The sequence below is a fragment of the Ammospiza caudacuta genome, chromosome 2, assembly GCF_027887145.1.
Source record: "Ammospiza caudacuta isolate bAmmCau1 chromosome 2, bAmmCau1.pri, whole genome shotgun sequence".
Lineage (NCBI taxonomy): Eukaryota > Metazoa > Chordata > Aves > Passeriformes > Passerellidae > Ammospiza > Ammospiza caudacuta.
This window is the reverse complement of record NC_080594.1, coordinates 107,812,740-107,832,571: the sequence shown is the minus strand read 5'-3', so window position 1 is coordinate 107,832,571 and position 19,832 is coordinate 107,812,740. Positions and strand designations below refer to the sequence as shown.

Below are 19,832 nucleotides of genomic sequence, written 5' to 3'. Positions count from 1 at the left end.
GGAAACCTCCAAAGACAAACCAGAACATAGAGAATTTAAATGAAATTATGAATTCTCTACAAGGTATTTCAGTACCTTTTACTTTGGGGAGGGAAAAGGATGTTAGATCATAAAGCCACCTTATGTGTAATTGTACATGAAACTCTCTCAAGGATCATATCACAGCTCAGCTTATTTCTGCTCCTTAACTGATGGGGTTAAAAAAAACCACCAAAACCTTAACAAGGTGATCCCCAAAAAATGCCCCATTAAAGGAACAACTCAGTACAAATGGTGATCTCTTATCACAGAAAGAAAAAGAAACACAAAAAGCAGTAGGAGGGAGGGGGGGATTTGATTAATTGCTTCCTTCAAGAAAGCATAAAAACCACATGCAAATACTAAAGAATGGTGTGAGACAGCATCATCAACACTGCATGAACTACTGGAATACTATCTAATATTTCTAAATAGTTGTACTAATCTCAATGACATTATTCATAATCAGATAGATAGATGGATGCACAGATAGATACACATAAAGAGAATTTCCACCAAATTCAAATTCTACATTCAATCTTTGTGCTCGATAGGTGGTCATTAAAGGAGCTTGGTATCTGCTAGGTCTGTTGTAAGATCATACAGCATTAATTGCCCCAGTATGAAAAAAAAGTATTATCCAGTAAAAATTATTACAGCAATTACCAACTTACTGCAGAAATCTAATGTCTTATTCTGCAACAGAACCCAGCAGATGCCATTTTGTGCCTCTGTATATTGGGGGGCCAGGAGGTTCTCTGTTTTTAAACAACTCTGGCCCCTTTGTAGTATAGTCAAATAGTTGCTTTGGATATTAAATTGAGAATTTATCTTAAATGGAAACAAACAACTTCGCTAAAAATTAGACATTTATGACTTGCAAATTACAGATACTAATTATTTTCAGTATATACAATTATGATATTCTCAAGAGGTATTAATTTTGGGACAGATGTGCTTTCATCATGTAATTTGGAAATTAAGTTACACACTCACGTATGGGAACTCAGAAGTCTGAATTTGTGTAAAGACAGGATTGATAGAAAGGAATTTTGTCTTGCTAATTTTCTCTCTCTCCCCACCCCCCACCTCTTTCTCTCTCTGATGAGAGTGAGTGTGGCCAGCAATCCTCACAGCTGGGTTGCCTTGCACTCAAAGGAATGGGGGCTGACTGCAGAGCTGATGAGGATACACCTCCACTTGACTCCACCTCCTGTTTTGTCCTTTCAGATAATTCTTCCAAATCCAGTAAAGTCTAAAAATTTAAACAATTAAATCATACCAACTATAAAATATGCACAACATTAAATACTTCACATTCAAGTCAGGGTGCAGAAATTAAGTGTTGCTAATGCAAACATCTTAAGACAGACATCATAAATACACATAATCCAAAATGAAGGTATTAATACAGGAACTTTCATCAAATGAGGATAAAAGGAATAATATTGTTAGGTTGACCAAATTTTCATTAGGAAAGGATAGCTTATTATTACAAAAATGCTCTCCAACATGTGAATGTATATAATCTTCTAAGACAGGTGGTTATAAATGACAAATGAAAAAAGAATACAAGAAAAATGCCAGCTAAATCAATGTCTGGGATGATATTGCTGTAGAGTGGGTGTATTAATTAAATAAATCCACTTGGGAGTTCATGCTATCTTATTGTCCACATTTGACCTGGAGCCACCAATGCAGAAAAAGGAAAGGACAAGACAAAGAAGTGTTGTTTTCTGGTTCAGCATAAAAAACAAACCAATTTTAAACATCAACATTTGGTTTGTACTGTTCCACAGGAGGTGGAAGGTACACATGCAAGGCATTCTGAGTATCTGCTACAATTCTGAAACTGAGATTCTTATGTTTAGATGTAATCAGTTCAGCCACTGCACAAACATTCCTATCAGGAGATCTTTACTGATAGTCATGGATTTGTGATATCTCTTGCAGATGCCTCTCACAAAGTAATGACTTTGCTCAGGAGAAAAGGAAAACATCTACTTGTCAAATTCTGCAGAGCCTTACTTTTCACGTAGAAATCTGGCACACCTTTAGAAGACTTCAGAAGCGTTTCTCTGGTACATTTATGGATTCAAAGCCCAACACATTCACCCCTAGACTAGAGATAGCTGGATAGCTGAAAGTCTTCATACAGAGGACAGTGAACAAGACTGTCACTAAGCTCATCTAAGACTTTCAGCAGGACTACAGGACTACCCTTCTTTTTTTGTCTTGTGTTAGAGGATGCTGCAGCTGCAGGCAGACTGAAGACACGACTTTAAGCATGGCATGGAAACAGAGAGAGGAGGTTCATCTGTAGTAATAAAAAGGCCTTCAAAACAGTGTGCCATCACAGAATGCACAGGACTAAAGCACAGGCAGAGCTACCCCTTCAGCAGGCTCAACTTACAAAATAAACAGTGCAAAAACCACATGTTTGACTGAATGAAAGTAATAGATTAACTAATGATCAGTAAAATGTAGAAGTAAAGCCCATCAGTAGATACCATATGATGAAATGTAATCTGAAGCCCAGTATAGCCAACCTGACTGATAAGCTTCCAGGATTCCTCACAGAGACCAACACAACACATGCTCCATATGGGCCAACCTCTGTTTTGCAGCACAGTTTTACTGTCAGACTACACACACTGGAATAAGGTTCTGCACTCAAACCACACTATCTTCCCCAAAGCAGCCATACAAAGCAGTTATTTCCTTAATACCTGGGGAATTTAAAAAATACTCCACTTGGACATATCCACTGCAGGAAACACTGATACTCTGCAGAAAACAGACCCTGTGCATCTTGGCTTCTGAACAAGACATTGAAGCAAATCCAAACCCTTTTATGAAGCCATGTCTGATACTGCAGTATTTGCCATTTCTACCTGCAGATGGGAACAGTCTCAAAAAAGATGAAGTAACATCCCTTTTTATTCTCAGATGATCCAAAACTTTATTGGCTCTTAAAACTATTCCTTTCAAACAAACCTGTAGAACCACAGGTTCCACAAGTCAGGAAGAGGAACAAATGCCAACTCTAACACAGCACAGGCTGCTAAAACTGACCATGGTGTTTCCTAGGATACAGGATATCTTATAGAAAATTTGTTGCATTATAGCTGGTACTGCTTCTCTTGGCCACCATAACTGAATAATTAGTAATTCTCCAGATGTCTCACCCAGCTCAAGGGTCACTTTCCCCATAGCACATGAATGAGCACATGAAGGCAGAAGAGTTTAGCTAAATGGTGCTGCCCAGATTCATTGCTCAGAGGTTTTCCACATATAAAAACTTAACCCCAGGAACCAAGCTGGAAAGTCTGAAGTACTCCCCACTTGATGAGTTCAATTCTGAAATATTGACGTACTCACCCATTTTTCCCTCGCTGCACCAAATACTGAACGTCAACAAGAACTAAACAGCTGCTCAGATGAAGTTAAATGAAAGTTTTTTAAATTATCTTCTAACTAAAAAGCTTCCTTATGACGAGACTTTGAATACTGAAATAACTTCTGTTGAGGAACACCTTATTTAATTTTTCTAAGAGCATCTTATCAAGAAATAGAAGAGTGACTGAACATTGCTATAATTATTTTTGGCAACGGTAACTGCTTGAAACCAGAAAAAATGAAAATAATTCTTTTAACATCTAAGAGCAGGAGAAAAATAAACACCTGCAAAAGCCATTCCCAATATGCCAAAAGGAAAAGCATTTTAGGGCAAACATAGATGAAGTTTTTCATCTATGCCCTCCATTGCTTCCCAACCCCATGATTTTCTTATTCAATTATTTTTAGGAATGTGGACTACAAAAGACAGCATCAAACAAAACTGTTTACAAAAAGAAGGTGACTGAATGAAAAACATTTTAGTTTTACAAATACTGTAAAATTTATTTTAAGCTTACTTTTGAAGCTGAAGAAAAAAATCATGATAAAGACTGAGAAACTCTGGGATAGGTAACATAGATTTACTTCAGTTATTACAAAACAATCCATATTTTTTTTCCTTTTATATGCCCATTTAATTCTGAATTACCATAGATGGTGCCACTTTAGGTTTTGGGTGTTTTAAAAAGGGCTTAGAGCAAGTAATTTTCACTTTCTAAAATCAGCATTGTACCATGGATCTCCATATCAACAGTGACTTCTAAGAAAACATTTCTGATAAGTACATCACTTTTAGGTCAACCATCAAGCAAACTGATTCTTATGGAAGGAACAATGTCCAGAGAAAACCAGATTTTAACTCTGTTTGTCCAGATGGATGCAAGGTGTTTGGGCACTGTAAGAATTCCTGGTTAAACACACATCAGAATTAAGCATTCAAGTCCAACAGAACTTATGCACTTGTGTAATCTCCTGGCAAGCTGCCTCTATTAAAAGTTCTGTAGATTAATAGAGACTCAATCTGGTTTGGTATTTCAGTAATTGGTTGGTCCAAGTTACTATAGTATAAGGCATTAACTACATCAGAATTCCATGAGAACTGGTGGTTTTAAGACTTACTTTATTCCTTATTTAGATTACCTGGACTTCTCCTTCTTGTAATGTCTCTAATTATAGACTAGTGGGATAATTTTCCATCAAACTTTAAATTGAACATAAAAACCTAAAAAATTTAAAATGGCTCTCTAAAACTCCTGAAAAAAGAAGAAAGATGAACAACAATCTGTTCAAGACCAGTGATTTTTTATAAACCCTCTTGTGATTCATTATTTGTTATTAACATAGACTCGAGAGCAGCAAATCCTCCAAATCCATACAGGATCTGCAGTACTTCTGTCAATCCAAGGTATCCAAAGGAGGACACAGTTGCTCACTCATTCTCAAGCACCACCAGTAATGCCATTGTGGCAGATTTCTCCACAGGCTGCACAGATCTGCCCAAGATTTCAAATTCTTGGCTACAGAATCTCATAAGAAATGCTGCTACTGGTACACCAAAGCTACACACTTTGTAGCCAGTTTAAAGTCAGATCAGATACACTGAGCAACAACTGCATCCCCTACTGCAGCACAAACCTGCTCCCCAAGTGTTGCTGAAATTCATCACTGCTTTGACCGGGGCAACAGATCAGTTCCAACAGAGTACCTTCAAAGACTGTGCTTTCTGTAATCCTCTGAAGACAGCAACATCTTGTTATTAGATGAGTGATTCAATCACCTAGGTAAACATTACACACTTGGTGGCAATCATAGCCACAACCATATTTACCTCCAGGCACACTTACTGTAGCACGGTGTTCACAATACTGCCATTTATAAGCCTAAGCAGACAAATTATTGTGATAATAAGTCTTTACATTCCTGCATTCTACCTACAGAGGAGATTACAAAGTTAGTTTTACTCTACTGAAGCAATTCACATTTCTTAGAACCTGATCCATGCGGTGGCCAGCCTGGGGAGCCTTTTCTGCAAAGAGCTGACAGAGATATCTAGTGTCATTAAGCCTTCTCTGGCAAGGTACCAGACTGGGGACTAAGTACAGATACTGCATCTTTACTTATGTTAACTCGTTCTCAGTGGCTAAAATTGGGAGCGGATAGAGACATACTCAGCCTCTCCCAAGCACCAGCGAGATGGATGCATGTCCATCGTGGCTGGTAAAACCCAGGGAGCAGAGTTAAACCCTTTGTAAAGACACATCGATCATTACTTTGAAACACTTCACTAAAAATTGTATTGATGCTGGAAGTCTGAACTAAACAATTCCTTTGCAGGGCAGATCATGGAGAAGTTGCAGTAATAGTGAATTGATTCCAGTTAACGGACTCGATGAGTGCAGTGACAAATAACTGCTTACTCATCCCCAAATGCACACCATGACCAAAAGGGTCATCTTTTATTATTTGATAAACATTAATTTATTAATTAATATTTATTATAATAATTAATATTAATTATGAAAGACATCTTTCATATGGTAGAATACTGACTGCTCAGTTCAATAACCAAGGTGTTTCTAACTTCCTCCTGGTTAACCAAAACTTGATTCCAAACAAAACTCATTTGTCATCCTCAATCAAGGAGAGGATCACAAAATACTACTGTGGAGGGGAAGAAGAAATTCCTGATAATCTGATGGCAACCTCCCTTCTCTCTCTCAGGTTCCCAGTAAACTGAAGGGAATCACATTAATATTTTATCTCTCATTCCAATCGCTCTCAATTCTGCCTTGACTTGGAAGCTTTCAGCACTAAAAATAAACATCTCTGTTTCTGTATGTATAAACCAAAATGACAGTGATACAAGTTCAAACATGGAAAATACTCAGAAACCTATTTCCATACATACAGAAAGGACTGAATATAATCACTGGAGTTAATCTGAAGGTAGAGTCTAGCTATCTGATTCTGCCTACTACATGAGCTGGTGTCACAATTCTGGCCCTAACTACTCCTCATCACATGCCCATATAATTCTAGTACTATTAGCACAGCAATAAATGAAATATTGTACTATTACCACTATGAGACACCTTTCCCTGACCAAAGAGATTTGTCACCCCTACCCACCCACCAACAAAAACCCTTTCAATGCATGACTCTTGTGAGAACATGATTACAGAAGTCATCACCATCATCTACAATCCCATTTCCACCTGTTCATGTGGTGTACACCTGTGGGCTCTTGGCAATACACCTCACTGAGGTGTGGGAAATTTTGGGTTCAGAACGAGCCCTGTCATCTTTCTTAAGCAAATTTGCCTTGCAATCCCAAAACCTGTGTGACTGCCATGGCCTCTTATAATGTTATCTTATTTATAAACATTTTACCTTTTTAAGCACACAAAATACTAATGCAAACCCCTTGAACACATATACAAGAGTCAGGACAACAATATATATATATAAAAAGCAATTCAAAGATCTTGAAGATGCTTTTATACTGCGACCTAATGTGCAAGCAGTAGAACACCCCACCACAGGTAAGAAATGAGAAATTTTGAGGGCTATTGAACACTGAATTTTCACAGCTGAACAGTATAAAGTTATTTAGCAGTGTTCAATAGCCTTCAAACTCACTTTTGCCTGTGGGTTACAGTGCTCCAGTAGAAAAAGACTGAAACAAAAACAGTGCAATACAGGTTGGACAAAGATTTTTTTAAAAAACCCTTTTAAAGTTCACATCATTTTATGTTTTTGAAAAACATATACAGAGTTCTACAGATGCCACACATTATATATCAGACAACATAGAAAGAGCATCTATATAAAAGCAAATTGTAGCCTATAAACATACTACTAACAATACTACACGTGTATACCTGTTATTAAAAAAAAAAAATTAAAGCCTGCTGCTTCAGGGACACCAGCTTCCAAGTCCAACCAGTTCTGTATGAATTTTGCTACTGCACAAATTAGAAGATATTGGGGACTTTTATTTAATTCATTTTAGCTGGCAAAACTAACACCTTAACAGCTAGATAAGACATGGGATTCATTTTATTGTCATGAATACTGTCTTCTACAGGGTTTTTTAAAAGGGATCTAAGAGTTGGCTTTTGTTTACTAAGTGTTCAAAAATGAGTATTTGAATATTCCAGTGGGAAACATAAAACAGGTTCCAATGTAATAATTAGATCCATTTACTATAAATGAAATTACACCCTGCTTAAGCAAAAGAGTTGGTCAGTTTTTCCATTTATGCTTGCATATTTCAGCTTTTACCCATTTCCCTAGCATGGATGTTTCATTGATGGCTGAGGGTAACACTTCAAAAATGAACTAGCTAAACAAACTTCCCAGCAGCACTTGACAGAGCTACACCTATTCTTCCCCATTTCCAAAGCAGTACAGAATTAATTACCAGTTCTATGGATCTATTGTAAGTATAATAGACTAAAGAGCTATCACAGACACATTTATTGTAAAAGCACAATCCCAAGAGTGTCTAGTAGAGGGCCAAAACGATTAACACAAATGCTTTGTCAGATCAAAGATAAAACCTGCACCGCCCAATTGAGGAATGAATTAGAACAGTGGGTTATCTTTCAAATTAACCAGGGCAGTTAGTGAGGAAAATTTCATGAAAGTGTAATTCTTAGCCTTTGTGAATCCACACAGCAGGCATTCTGCCAGCTGACAAGATGATGAAATTTTCATGCTTAAAAAAGCCCTCTTCATTTCCCAATTTAGATTAGCTAGCGTTTCTCTCTCTTTTCATCTATTTGCTCTTCTGAAGCAGAATTAAAAAAAAAAAAAGCACACAACAGGATCAATCTCTCATAGAATAAATGCATTTCTGAGAAGAAATAAAATCTATGTAATTTAAAAATATATTTATATTTAAGAGCAAGATTATCAAAATTGATATTGCTAATACCATTAAGATATCTAAATACTGGAGCAATGGTAGATATGTTTTAGATATCAAATATAAAACATTTCAGTGCTTCATGGCAAAAAACTATCGCAGAAGCAGATCTTTTCATATAAAGGCGAGTAATTTACAAAAACAATGGGATTGTAGCAGGCTCACAAAATTCTATTTATGCACTTACATTTGCATCTTTTTAAAGGAATGTTGTATACCATGGTTGTATTTTTTTTATTTAACACAGTTTCATGTGCCAAAAAGGGCAAGTAGATTTTCTACTTTTAGATTTTATGGCACTCCTCCCTGCCCCTAAATTTATACAACCACATATAAAAGCATTTCAATAGTCTAAAGGAAAAAACAAGCAATATCTTGAACAGTTAAACACTCAAAAAAAAAATCTGATTCAAAGCACACTGAAAAAAAAGTACACATTCATCTCAGTAAGCTGTGGATCAGACTGAAAGGCTCTTGATAGGGTTGTCTTCACAAAAGGTAGCTCATTATTTACAGGTTAAAAACCACATTTTTTGCATTTTGTTTTTCTATTATGTACCATTGACAAATGCATAAACAAAATACTATCTCAAAAAAATTAAAAATGGAGTGAAAATATATTTGATCCTTACAAGTCAGTATTTCTGTGCCTTTCAGATGCAATTACTACAATAGGAGATTGTTTAATAAGAGCCTGAAAGTTTCATTAAATGTTTTGTTCAGACAGTTCTTTGCCATAATACTTCTGGGTGTGTCTTTATAGCTTATAGGATTATATATATTAGTGCAAACACCCATTTGATGAATTTCAACTCCAGCTGTTATACAGCCACTACAAGTACTGGATGAAAGGAATAAACTAAAAGTCTCAGCATCTGATTTTCTAGGAGCTATCAAGACAAAAAGTTTACTTGCCCAATTCCATGAAAAGCCCTTTTGTAAAAAGAAAATAAATGTACAATCTGGAAATTAATCTCACATTTCCAGAGTCTGAATGTATTCCACAGTCAAAAACAAGCTTCAAACCTTACTATAGCTAACTAGTTTAAAAGCAAATTCTCACTACTAAAAAAAATCAGAGGCTTTTACTTACGTGGACAAATAATTTTCTTTTTAATTATCTTAATTATCCAATATACCATGAAGCAACATACATAATGGATTTATATAAGCAAATTGCAACATTCAATATTTAAACATTACAGTTTGGTTCTTGGTTTGGTAACTTGGTCTTAAAAGAAGACAGAACAACTAACTAAAATAAAAACAGAACAGCACAAAGCATTACATCACTTTCTGTTCTTATCAGCAGTAAGAATTTCTCCTGTCCTTAAAGGCATCTTTTGTCATAGAAGTTTACTATTGCATATCTTCTGCACACATTTTCAAACACTTCAAACGCCTGAAATTATTTAGCACGTGGCATTGTCTACTATCATAATGCATGTACATTAAATCTAAAAACCAACTTTCATACAAAAAGAGCCAGTGTAAATATATGACTTAGACCCATTATTTAATAACACTTTAATATAATGGTAACTTTGCAGACAGTTGGACTTTGCAATAAAGTAACATGAGATCTCATATTTTGGTGACTTCACCTGTCCAAGTCATCTTTAACTTCAATGGAAAGGAACAATCTATCTCTACCTTGGGAAATAATGCTTAAATAGGCTTAGAAAGTTTTGTCCTTTTGATGGAAAGATCTTCAAAAGAAGTATTTTTACCTTCAGAAATTATAATGCTTTCAGAAGAGTGTTTAGAAAACACTCACCTGTAATTGCATTAAGAACTAGCACAGAAGAAAGATAACACAAAACATACACTTTCATACACTTAAACTTAGCATTAAACCATAGAAATAATTCTTAGCATTGTAGCTGCTGTTTGCAAAAGAATTCTGTAATACTTAAGAAAATACAGAACAAATTAGGTACATCACTGACATTTGGTACAGGCTAAATTTTCAAAAACTATTTACTTTTTTGGGCGTATCAAAAGTTATGAAGGTCACAAAGGTTATCAATGTCTTCAAAATTTATGTCCCTCCTGCAGCTCTGTAAGCAGGCAATGCTGGACAATAAAAAAAAGCAGGCAGGCAATAGCATAAGATGCTCTATGAAAATTTGACCAAAATAGCTAGATGCCAATTCACAAAATATGAATCTTCTAGCATATTAGAAATACAAACTACATTGATATACGTTAAAAAGCATGGTGGATTTTGTCCTAATGTTGGATAGTGAGAAGATAGGAATTTTAAATACTACACCTTTTTTCCCCACAATGCCATACAAAGCCAACCATCACCAATGGTACTCTGGATTTCTTGCACTACCCCTCAAAAAAAGAGAATTATATAAATTTAATTACCTACCCATTCTTCTCATTTTTTTCCCTTCCCAATCAATTTTAAGAAAGATTCATAGTACTTCCCTTCCTACAGTCCTTCAAAGAATTTTACAGAGCTATATTCGAGTTTCCTTTTCACAATGTAAGACAATATATATCAATTTGAATTGAAGAAAGAGAATCATATTTCAATTACATGAGAAACTGATATGTACATATTTGATAAGCTTCACAGATTTTTCTAAAAGCATTGAGATAATGCACTCTGGCAAAAGATCTGGAAAACAGAGCTACTACATCTGTAATAATGCTGACACAAACAGTAACAGAAATGTAAATATATCTATCTTGAGGCTGAACTGAGAAAACAAACATTCTAAATTTATGGTTTAATTCACTGATTGTTTTATTTTCAGAAAGTTGGTTGGGTTGATGCGGCATGCTACTACTTTACACCACACAAAAAAAAGGGGTAACATGACAGTCACTAAAACCTCAGCAATATTTGAAAAACCCCTTTCCTACAACAGAGTATTTTCTGCATACTTACACTGTAGTATTTTCTGATGTGGCTTCTAATATCCAGCAGTAACTTGTTGTTCATTTGAACCACATAGTTGAAAGGAGGCTCCTCACATTCTGTCTTGCTGCACCTCTGCAAGCTGGGTTCAATAAACCGCCCCTGACAACAGAAGTGTAAAAACAGCACCATTATGACAGAAGATGGAAGCAGAAGTTTAGACATAATACATATATTTTTAACAGTCTTAAAGGGCCCATAATATCTGGGCCTTCTTTCTTGCCATCATGGTTGGCCACACCCATATGGGAAAACTGCAGGGCAGAGATATCTTCATTCTGTTCTTAAGGAAAGCTCTTTTAGAGAACACACCACTAATAAATAATTAAAAAAGAGATGCTGAGTAAAAAAAAACAAACATCTATGAACAAATCATGGTCCCCCATCTTCACCTAAACAAACCCAGGTTTATTGTTTTATCAGAGACAAACTTCAGCCTCAGTCCACTGATCAGAACTTTGAAATCAACCTTGTAGATACTAATTATGAAATTACCAACAGGGCTGTAGAGACAAACCACATAAAGAAGAATCACATTATCATCTTTAATTTTCTCCAGGTTCAAAGAACAGCTCTTACAGTTTTGCACCATCTCTTTCCCATATTTTTAAAACCTTCTGAACACCTGATGTTAAAATTTCAGGACCTGGAAGTGTTGTGTGAACAGCTAAAATTAAGTTTGTGGAATTCTCACAATGTAACACCAGTCTGGTAGGCTGCACAGTCATACAGCTTCAGAAAACTTTCTTGCAAGGTAAGACTCAGCTGTTGTGAGCCATCTCGGCTAAACCCCCACTCACAACACTAATCAGTTCCAGGTGAAATAGAGGAGATTTTTGGCTTGGTTTCAGGATTTCTTTTGTGGTTTAGTGGTGGGGTTATATTTTTTTTTAAGGAGTTTGACATCCACTCCTCTCCAGTTAGCCCATCTGTAACTTGTCAAGTCTACATGCAATTAACTGTCTTATTTACAGCTGCGATGAAAAAAAGTCAAGGATTCACAGAGTATCGCTCAATTTGTGTCTTTTCCTCTTACATGCTTCCAAAGACCGCTTTATTTTGATTCAAAAAATGCAAAACATCTGCTGTTTGTCCAAATTAACTTAAAATAATTACTTTTAATTTAGATAAAAGATTTATTTGCTTTCAGTTTCAAGGTTTTCACTACTCTGAAGCTCGCTAATTTGCCGATGACTAATACATACATAACATGCTGTAGAGTTAAATACTTGGCCCCACTTCAAGATGTGGTCCAAGGTCAGAGATACATTTTTTGGCAGAACTTCTCAACAAGAATGTACCCCTATGACTTTTTATTCAATTCACAGAGACAGAAGGAAAGATAAGACAGAAAAACCTTACTCTCAAGAAGGGAGGTGGGATGCAGCAAGATAAACACAAGTTTAAAAAGCACTTTGTTCCAATTAATATGATTGAGGATAAGAAACTGCCACTGCTATACAAAAGTTTTATTAAATAGAGAACTAGAAGTTACTAAGGTGTTAAGATAAGGATTCCTTTAAAAAGTAACAGCACAATCATTCACAACTGTGGGCAAACAGATTAATGAAGCCAGATAATCTCACACGTTCTGCGAGACGATGCAGCTGAAATGCAAAAGTGGGAAAAATATTTCAGCACTATCCTATCAGCAATTATCTGCTCCAAAGCTATAAATAGCAGGACTGAAACAATATGGTATCTTCTCCTACATCATTTGAATCCTATCTGAAAAGCTGTTCTCTCTACAAGCATTTTTCTCTCTCACCAATGAACAGAAACGAAACAAACAAAAAAACCAACTAACCGAACCATCAAAGACATTGTCATAAATATTTTCTGTTCCGCATTTGAGGCAGCAAAACTTGAATCTTTCACAATCCCTATATTTCTCCTCATCAGTGAGCTGAGCTGGGCCACCAACCAAGGCATCATTCTCATCTTTATGGTAATGGTGATGGACTCTGAATTGGGAGGGATCCAGTCCTATTAATAAAGAAACAAAAATTTCAAAAGACTAAGAGGTCAACCATGCAAGCAGGCTTATTTTTCATATGCTTGGTGAAGCAGATTCAAAAGAAAGTTACAAAATGTAAATTCAGAAGCTGAAAATCTCTCCTTAGCAAAACTTCCTCTATAAAACATAAATACACTCTACAATTTTTAACCACAAATAAAGGTTCACAAGACATGAAGAAATCATCTTACTTATCTTCTTACGCAAGATTGCTTTATAAATAAAACAAGCACGCTGCATTATCATGGGAGTATGCAAGAGAACATTTTGTTTCTGAGGAAACCACTCCTAAAGGATAGCTTTATTATTATTTCCTTCTTAAGTTACATTGAAAATATTTCAATAAAAATGTGCATCGTGATTAAGAAACAGTCTTTAAATCAAAATGGCACCATTAATACCAAAAACAGGGAATAAAAACCCCATTAAAGAAACGCGGGTGCACTGCTATTACCAACTCCTTCAAGTCTGTACACAACTGCCAACTCTGATTTCAATGCAGTGGTCGATTTCATTTTGGCTCAGTGGTTAACAGCATGGAGGTTTCAATCTAATGCAGTGGTTAAAATTCAGCAGCAGCATTTAAAACCGCAGCGCAGGAGACAAAGTGCTTTATTTTTGATTGCCAGAACTCAAGATTTTAAACAAATAAATACACAAAAGAGATCCCAGAAATACTGATTCAACCACAAATAAGTAAATAAGCAAGCAAGCACAAAGTTCACTGTTCTAGGAATAAGACTGCCAAAGTAAACTTAATAAAATCCTCAAGTTCTGTCATCCTTTGTCATGTGCAACATTTTAAAAGTCCATGCATCTCATTTACAAGGGTTTTTTGTTAACTTTAGGAAAAGACACATGTTCAGAAAAAAAACTTAATCAAATGAGCACGTAGGAGAAAACCTTCAGAAAACTATGGCTCACTTTAGTAGTAAAACAAAAAGATCAGAGAAGCATTTAAAAAATATATTTAACAGACATTAAGCCAAGTAACAGATTACCATGTGTTAAACCATATCCTGTATAAACTTCAGTTAAAAAATGTAATAATTCCTATAAGAAATGTAACCAAGGCTACAAATAGAAAGTGAACCTTCACCTTATTATAACTGTACCGTGACAATTAAAGACAATGGTTAGGAACAATATTCAGTTAAACTACACAAATATTATTCCACTTATAACAGCTGTGCTATGCAGGCAGATATAAATTGTCTTTATATAAAAGATTTTATATGTCTGACTTTAATACCACTATTTTGAATTTTTATGTCACAGTCTTAAAACAAATTCAAGCACAAGGAAAAATTCCGTTGGCAAATAAGTTTATTTGGTTCTTGATAGAAAATGGGTTTCACTAAAATTTATTCAATCTTGCCAATTTTGCCAAAAGAAAAAAATGTCAATGCAGAAAGGTTAACAATTCACCTCCAGGAGGTTTCTAAACTTTTAATACAGTTCTCCACTATTCATTTAAAGAAAAAAGGCAAAAGTAAAATACACAGCTAATAGCATATTTTACAGTTTAATACACATGGTATCCCCCAAAAAAGACTGTAGGGGTTTTTTCTGGCTTTTTTTTTTAATAGAAGGGTTGGTAATATATATGCAGCACACAGGTAGTAGATAAAAGGTTTAGAAAGGGAACTGGAGTTCAGTATTCAGATTTTGCAAAAAAACAACTATGCAGTAGGTTGGATCTAAGACAGTAATGGTGAAAACAAAAAATCTCAGTTTACTCTGAGTTCAGAAGTGGAATGAAAAAACATCATTTTAACTTTCTGATACAGATACCATTACAGTTCAGCTAGGAATCTTTGGTTTTTTCCCCAAAACACAAATATGGAGGAAAGTAGCTCACTAAAAGATAAAAGGAGACAAATTCTGGTCATCAGACAACTGCAGTTCTCCAACACTGAGTCAAAAACAGTGACTAAGTATTGGTCATTTTATTTTAATTTAACAGGGAAAAAATTGATTGTAAGAATTTAAATCACACCTATCTCTGAATTTTCTTAGGTGTTTTGGCCGGAAAAAACAACAAAAAAATATTGTGCTGAACCAAGCATACAGCTAAGTTTTGGTGTGCAAACAGCCACAGTGAAATAAAAGGGACTCCAAATCAGGCTTCGAAAGAACATGCCTACCTTAATTATCTTGTGGAATTGGGAACTATTTTATTTATTATCTCCTTTCAGGAATAGTTAGTTGGTTCAGTTAATCCATTTCAGCACCTAACAGGTATCCTCTCAGTCAGGTCACACTGGTCACATTATTTTACTTGGTACACAAATCAGGGGATATCTAATTGGGCAGTGGGGAAAAAAATAATACCTGGTTTTGGTAATTTTTTAAATTAATAGGATGAGACTAATCAGTGAACTTTGAACTCCTTTTTTTTTATTTTTTTTTCCCTCATGACATCAAGAAGAAATAAAAATCAAAGCAACTTTGACTCACTCTGACAGGAAAAAGTCTTCCGGGCTATCATTAAATTACCTGGACTGCAGGTGAGCTTTATCACTGCACCAAAACCACAAGGCTGGATGCAGGACAAAGCACTGCGACATTACAGACGTGCGGGGTGACCAAACTAATTAACACAACTAAGTTCGGGGAGGCGTTCCTTAATTATTCAACAGAATTATTAAAACCATTACTAACTGGCAAGCTAAGCGGGTCACCCAAGAACCTGAAAAAAAAGGTCAGAGATTTTTAACTAAACGCAATATTTTAAAAGCAACATTTCTGTGGAGGGCTTGTGCCCTTCCTTCCCCCGCGGGCACAGGGGCGCCGCGGCCGCCGGGCCGCCGAGCGGGGGCCGGGGGCTGTTCCCGGGGCTGTTCCCGGGGGCCGTTCCCGGGAGCTGTGCCCGGGGTTTGTTCCCGGGGCCCGTTCCCGGGATGCCGCATTCCAGCCGCAGGTGCTCGGGGGCCGCGGCGGCTCCGCCCGCACCTTTCCCCAGGGACCCCGCGCGGGAGGCCGGGAATCGGCAGCCGGTGCTGCCACCCCGCGGCCGGCGCCCCGCACTGCAGCGGGGCCCGCGGGGCCGCCCGCCCGGCCGGGCCCTTCGTTTGCTCACTCACATCGGTAGTGCTTCTTTTATCCATCCATCTTAGCGTGTCTCTTTTATTAATTCATATTTTCACTCTTTCTTTTATGAACTCCAAAGCGCTTTAGCGATTCTCAGGTTCTGAGCAGGTCTGGAGCATCTCAGAACACCCAGCCAGCACACAAACAGCAAAGTCCACACGCTCTAGGGCTACTTATTGTGTTGTCATGAAGTTTTGTCACGACTTTATTCTTAATTTTCATCACTGTCCTTTCACTTCACTCCCTAACGTGAGCAAAACAACAAAAAAGTCAAAACCTGAGGTAAATTCTGCGTGCCACAAGGAGAGCATCCATCCTGGTTTCTGTCTGGAGAGTTTGTTTGTGCAGCTGCTACACACTACATTAAAGACAACTGAACAATTCTCTAACAATAATTTTTTTAAAAGACAATTTAAAAAACCAATATATTTGGTGCTGGTGGGTGTCCTCACAAGAAGCAGCTAACACACAGACACTACCTCAAAGCAGGGAGCAGAACTGGGAAGTGCTCCTAATGACAAGCCTCATCAGGAGCCAGTAATGACTCCCTAAAATCAGACAGCCTTCCTAAGAAATGCCCAATGCCAAGCAATCTGCAGAGCACCAACATGCACATCCCTCTAAGGCAGCAGCACACACCTCTTTCAGAACATCATAACACTGTCTAGGACACCAGTCATCAACTTCCATCATTTGAAGCAAATAATATTCTGCAGTAACAGCTACAGAAGTGTCATGGTTAAAGAAGTCTGCTTCCATAATGTCTGCTTATTTCTGACAACACACAAATAAGAAGGAACTTTTCTTTGAGACAAGGAGCAGTACTTACGTATTAACAAAAAACCCTTATTTGAAATACAGTAAGAGAATTGCTGTGCTATACAGTTCTTCCAGTTTAAAAGCTGGATATCTTAAGGATGAAGTCAGGTCTCCAAGACTTAGGAAGATCAGATTTATTCAATGATATAACTGATTAGATTGCAGACTTTATTTAGTTTTTTCTCAGTATTTTACTAACTGAGACAATCCTCATCTTGTCACTGCATTTCCACAGAAACTTCAAGACAAAGAGAGTGAATGCAGGAGTATGCCTAGGAGGTTCTCATTTTTAGGAACAACAAGCTTCCATCTCTCAAAGCTCAGCAGACCTCCTACAATGCCCCAAAATAAAAGGTGCTTTTCCACTTGGTTCCACAGTGAAGCAATATTATATTTAAGGGGTTCTCTGCAATTTTTAAGTTGCATTATTTGCTCCAGTTCTTCAGTGTCGAATATAATTTTTAAAATTACTTGCTTTGAGTACAGACAGAACAAAGAACTTTTCAGCACTTTGATGTGAGCCAAGCTTCCCCAGCACAGTTCAATTTTATCTACTCACACTAGCAGGGTGACAGGAAACACTCACCTTATCAACATGCATTATTGTAGATTCTGTTAAACATGCAGCCAAGATCATTTTTCTACAACCACTCTCCCTATACAGACACATATTCTACATAATACAATAAATGTGATCAGTGGAGGAAGACACTCACAGTGAGAATGCAACAGGGTTTTGGTCCATAGATATGATGCTTATGTATCCTTCAGAATGGGAAAATGTGCCTTTTTGCAACAAGATGGGAAAAACAATGGGAATTTGGATGTATATCATGATGAAAATACTAAGTAAAAAAGCCCAACTTAGCATCACAGATCAGTTAACAGTTTCCATATTTGCTTGTTTTACCAAGATGGACTCAAGTATCTTGCACTCTTTTGTATCTTACAAAGGATTTTTGATTTTTATGAAAGAAAACCACTCGACTATGCCTCCAGTATCATTTTAAAAACCCTGTAAGATAACTTCAGCTTGCAATGACTAATGTACAGCCCTGATCAAGTGCTGTATATGAAAACCTAAGCAGATCAGAAGTCTTGAAAGGGACCTGACTTTACCCTCAAGCACAATTTAAGCTTCCCCAAGAAAACAAAGCTGGGGAAGGTGATAAAATTTTGACTGTACAGCAAGGTCAAACTGAACACACTTCAGATCTAAGACTGTAATAGATACATACAGGTTTTCAGACTGACAATTGTGGACTATTAATAAACTCTCAGCTGCATGATGTTATTACAGACCATAAAAGAAATCTTCATCTGGAATGTACTACAGTGCAAAAAGCAGCACAGGCACTTGCAAACAGTGGCAGGACCTTCTGTGCCTATCAAGTGGCACAGAGTTCTTAAGATCTGGGTAGTTAATTTAGGTGTCTGAAGGAAGCCAGTCTTTTCTGAAAATCTAACCTGTTGTGAGTAAGAGCTCTGAATTTGAGCTTAACTCTACAAGACTAACAATCTTTGCCAATAAAAATAAACTAGCTTTAGAAATCGTTCCTGTCTTTTACCTAAATGAAGTACAACTTTGCTGCCTATTTTAAACCCCTTCAACCTAACCAAGAGTGCTTGACCTTTTCAGTCAGGCATGCCACACAGTCAACTCTGACATCAAGGGAAAGCTGGATACCAAGGCCTTGCCACATAATAAACAGGATGATTTGTGTGGTCAGCCTGCATGTGTGGAGTAGGGCTGGCACCTCCTCAGAGCATGAGAGCTGTTGAGGACATGTGGAACATCAAATGCCTCCAAGAGACGCCTTTGCTGACTCAGAAAAGGCAGAATTTGTGCCTTCAACTCCTTCTCAACCACTCAGAAATGGAGATGGAAAAAGCTGCATGTACAAGGATTGTCTTGGGAGATTAAGATCCTTCATGGTTATCATCCTCCTTCCTGAGACACAGCAAAGCACCTTTCTTGCACACATTCCAAGTACAATCTCCAAGCTATTCAGCTGCTTCTAAGGGAGCTACAGAGATGCAGTTACACAGGTTAAGGGTCCTGAGACTACCCTCTACCAGTTGATTTTTAATTGGCCAAATCCTGGATCTTGGCCTTCTTTACCTAAACACAAAATGCTGACAATTAACTCTTCCTATGAGTGTTGCAATATTCCAAATAAATTAATTTCTGCAGGTCTGAACTTCTTGTAGACACAGGCAAAACACAAACTATTAAACTGACAGAGTGCAACTCTCTAAGAAGTTCTTTCAGAGAAAAGGCAGTCTTGTCAATAATTTCATAGCCAGCAAAATTAACAACTTTTTCATGTCCTTGAACAACACTTTTGAAAATAACGAAGTACGTGTGAGTTACAAATCACAAAATTTCTGTTTATCAAGATCAGTCAAGCCTGTTGGTTAATCACTTTTGAGGAGGAAACAACACTAAAAGGAATACATACACAGAGCACAGTATTTTCAAGAACAAAGACCCAATAGAACTGTTAACAAATTTTCAACCTCTCAGTTTTTCTAGGTAAGAAGCCCAGGGAATAGAGAAGAAAGAGGCAGTCACAGTTGGGCAGAAAAATCTCTAATTCTAATTATGAGACATCCTTTTA

General features: G+C 36.9%; 1 protein-coding gene across 1 annotated transcript in view; it reads right to left on the bottom strand.

Moving 5' to 3' along the window:
• Positions 1–19,832, bottom strand: part of POLA1 (DNA polymerase alpha 1, catalytic subunit) — a 184,676-nt gene that overhangs the window by 88,268 nt on the left and 76,576 nt on the right. The window contains 2 exon segments of the mRNA XM_058824903.1: positions 11,253–11,384; positions 13,090–13,268. Of these exon segments, the coding sequence (XP_058680886.1) occupies positions 11,253–11,384; positions 13,090–13,268 (311 nt within the window).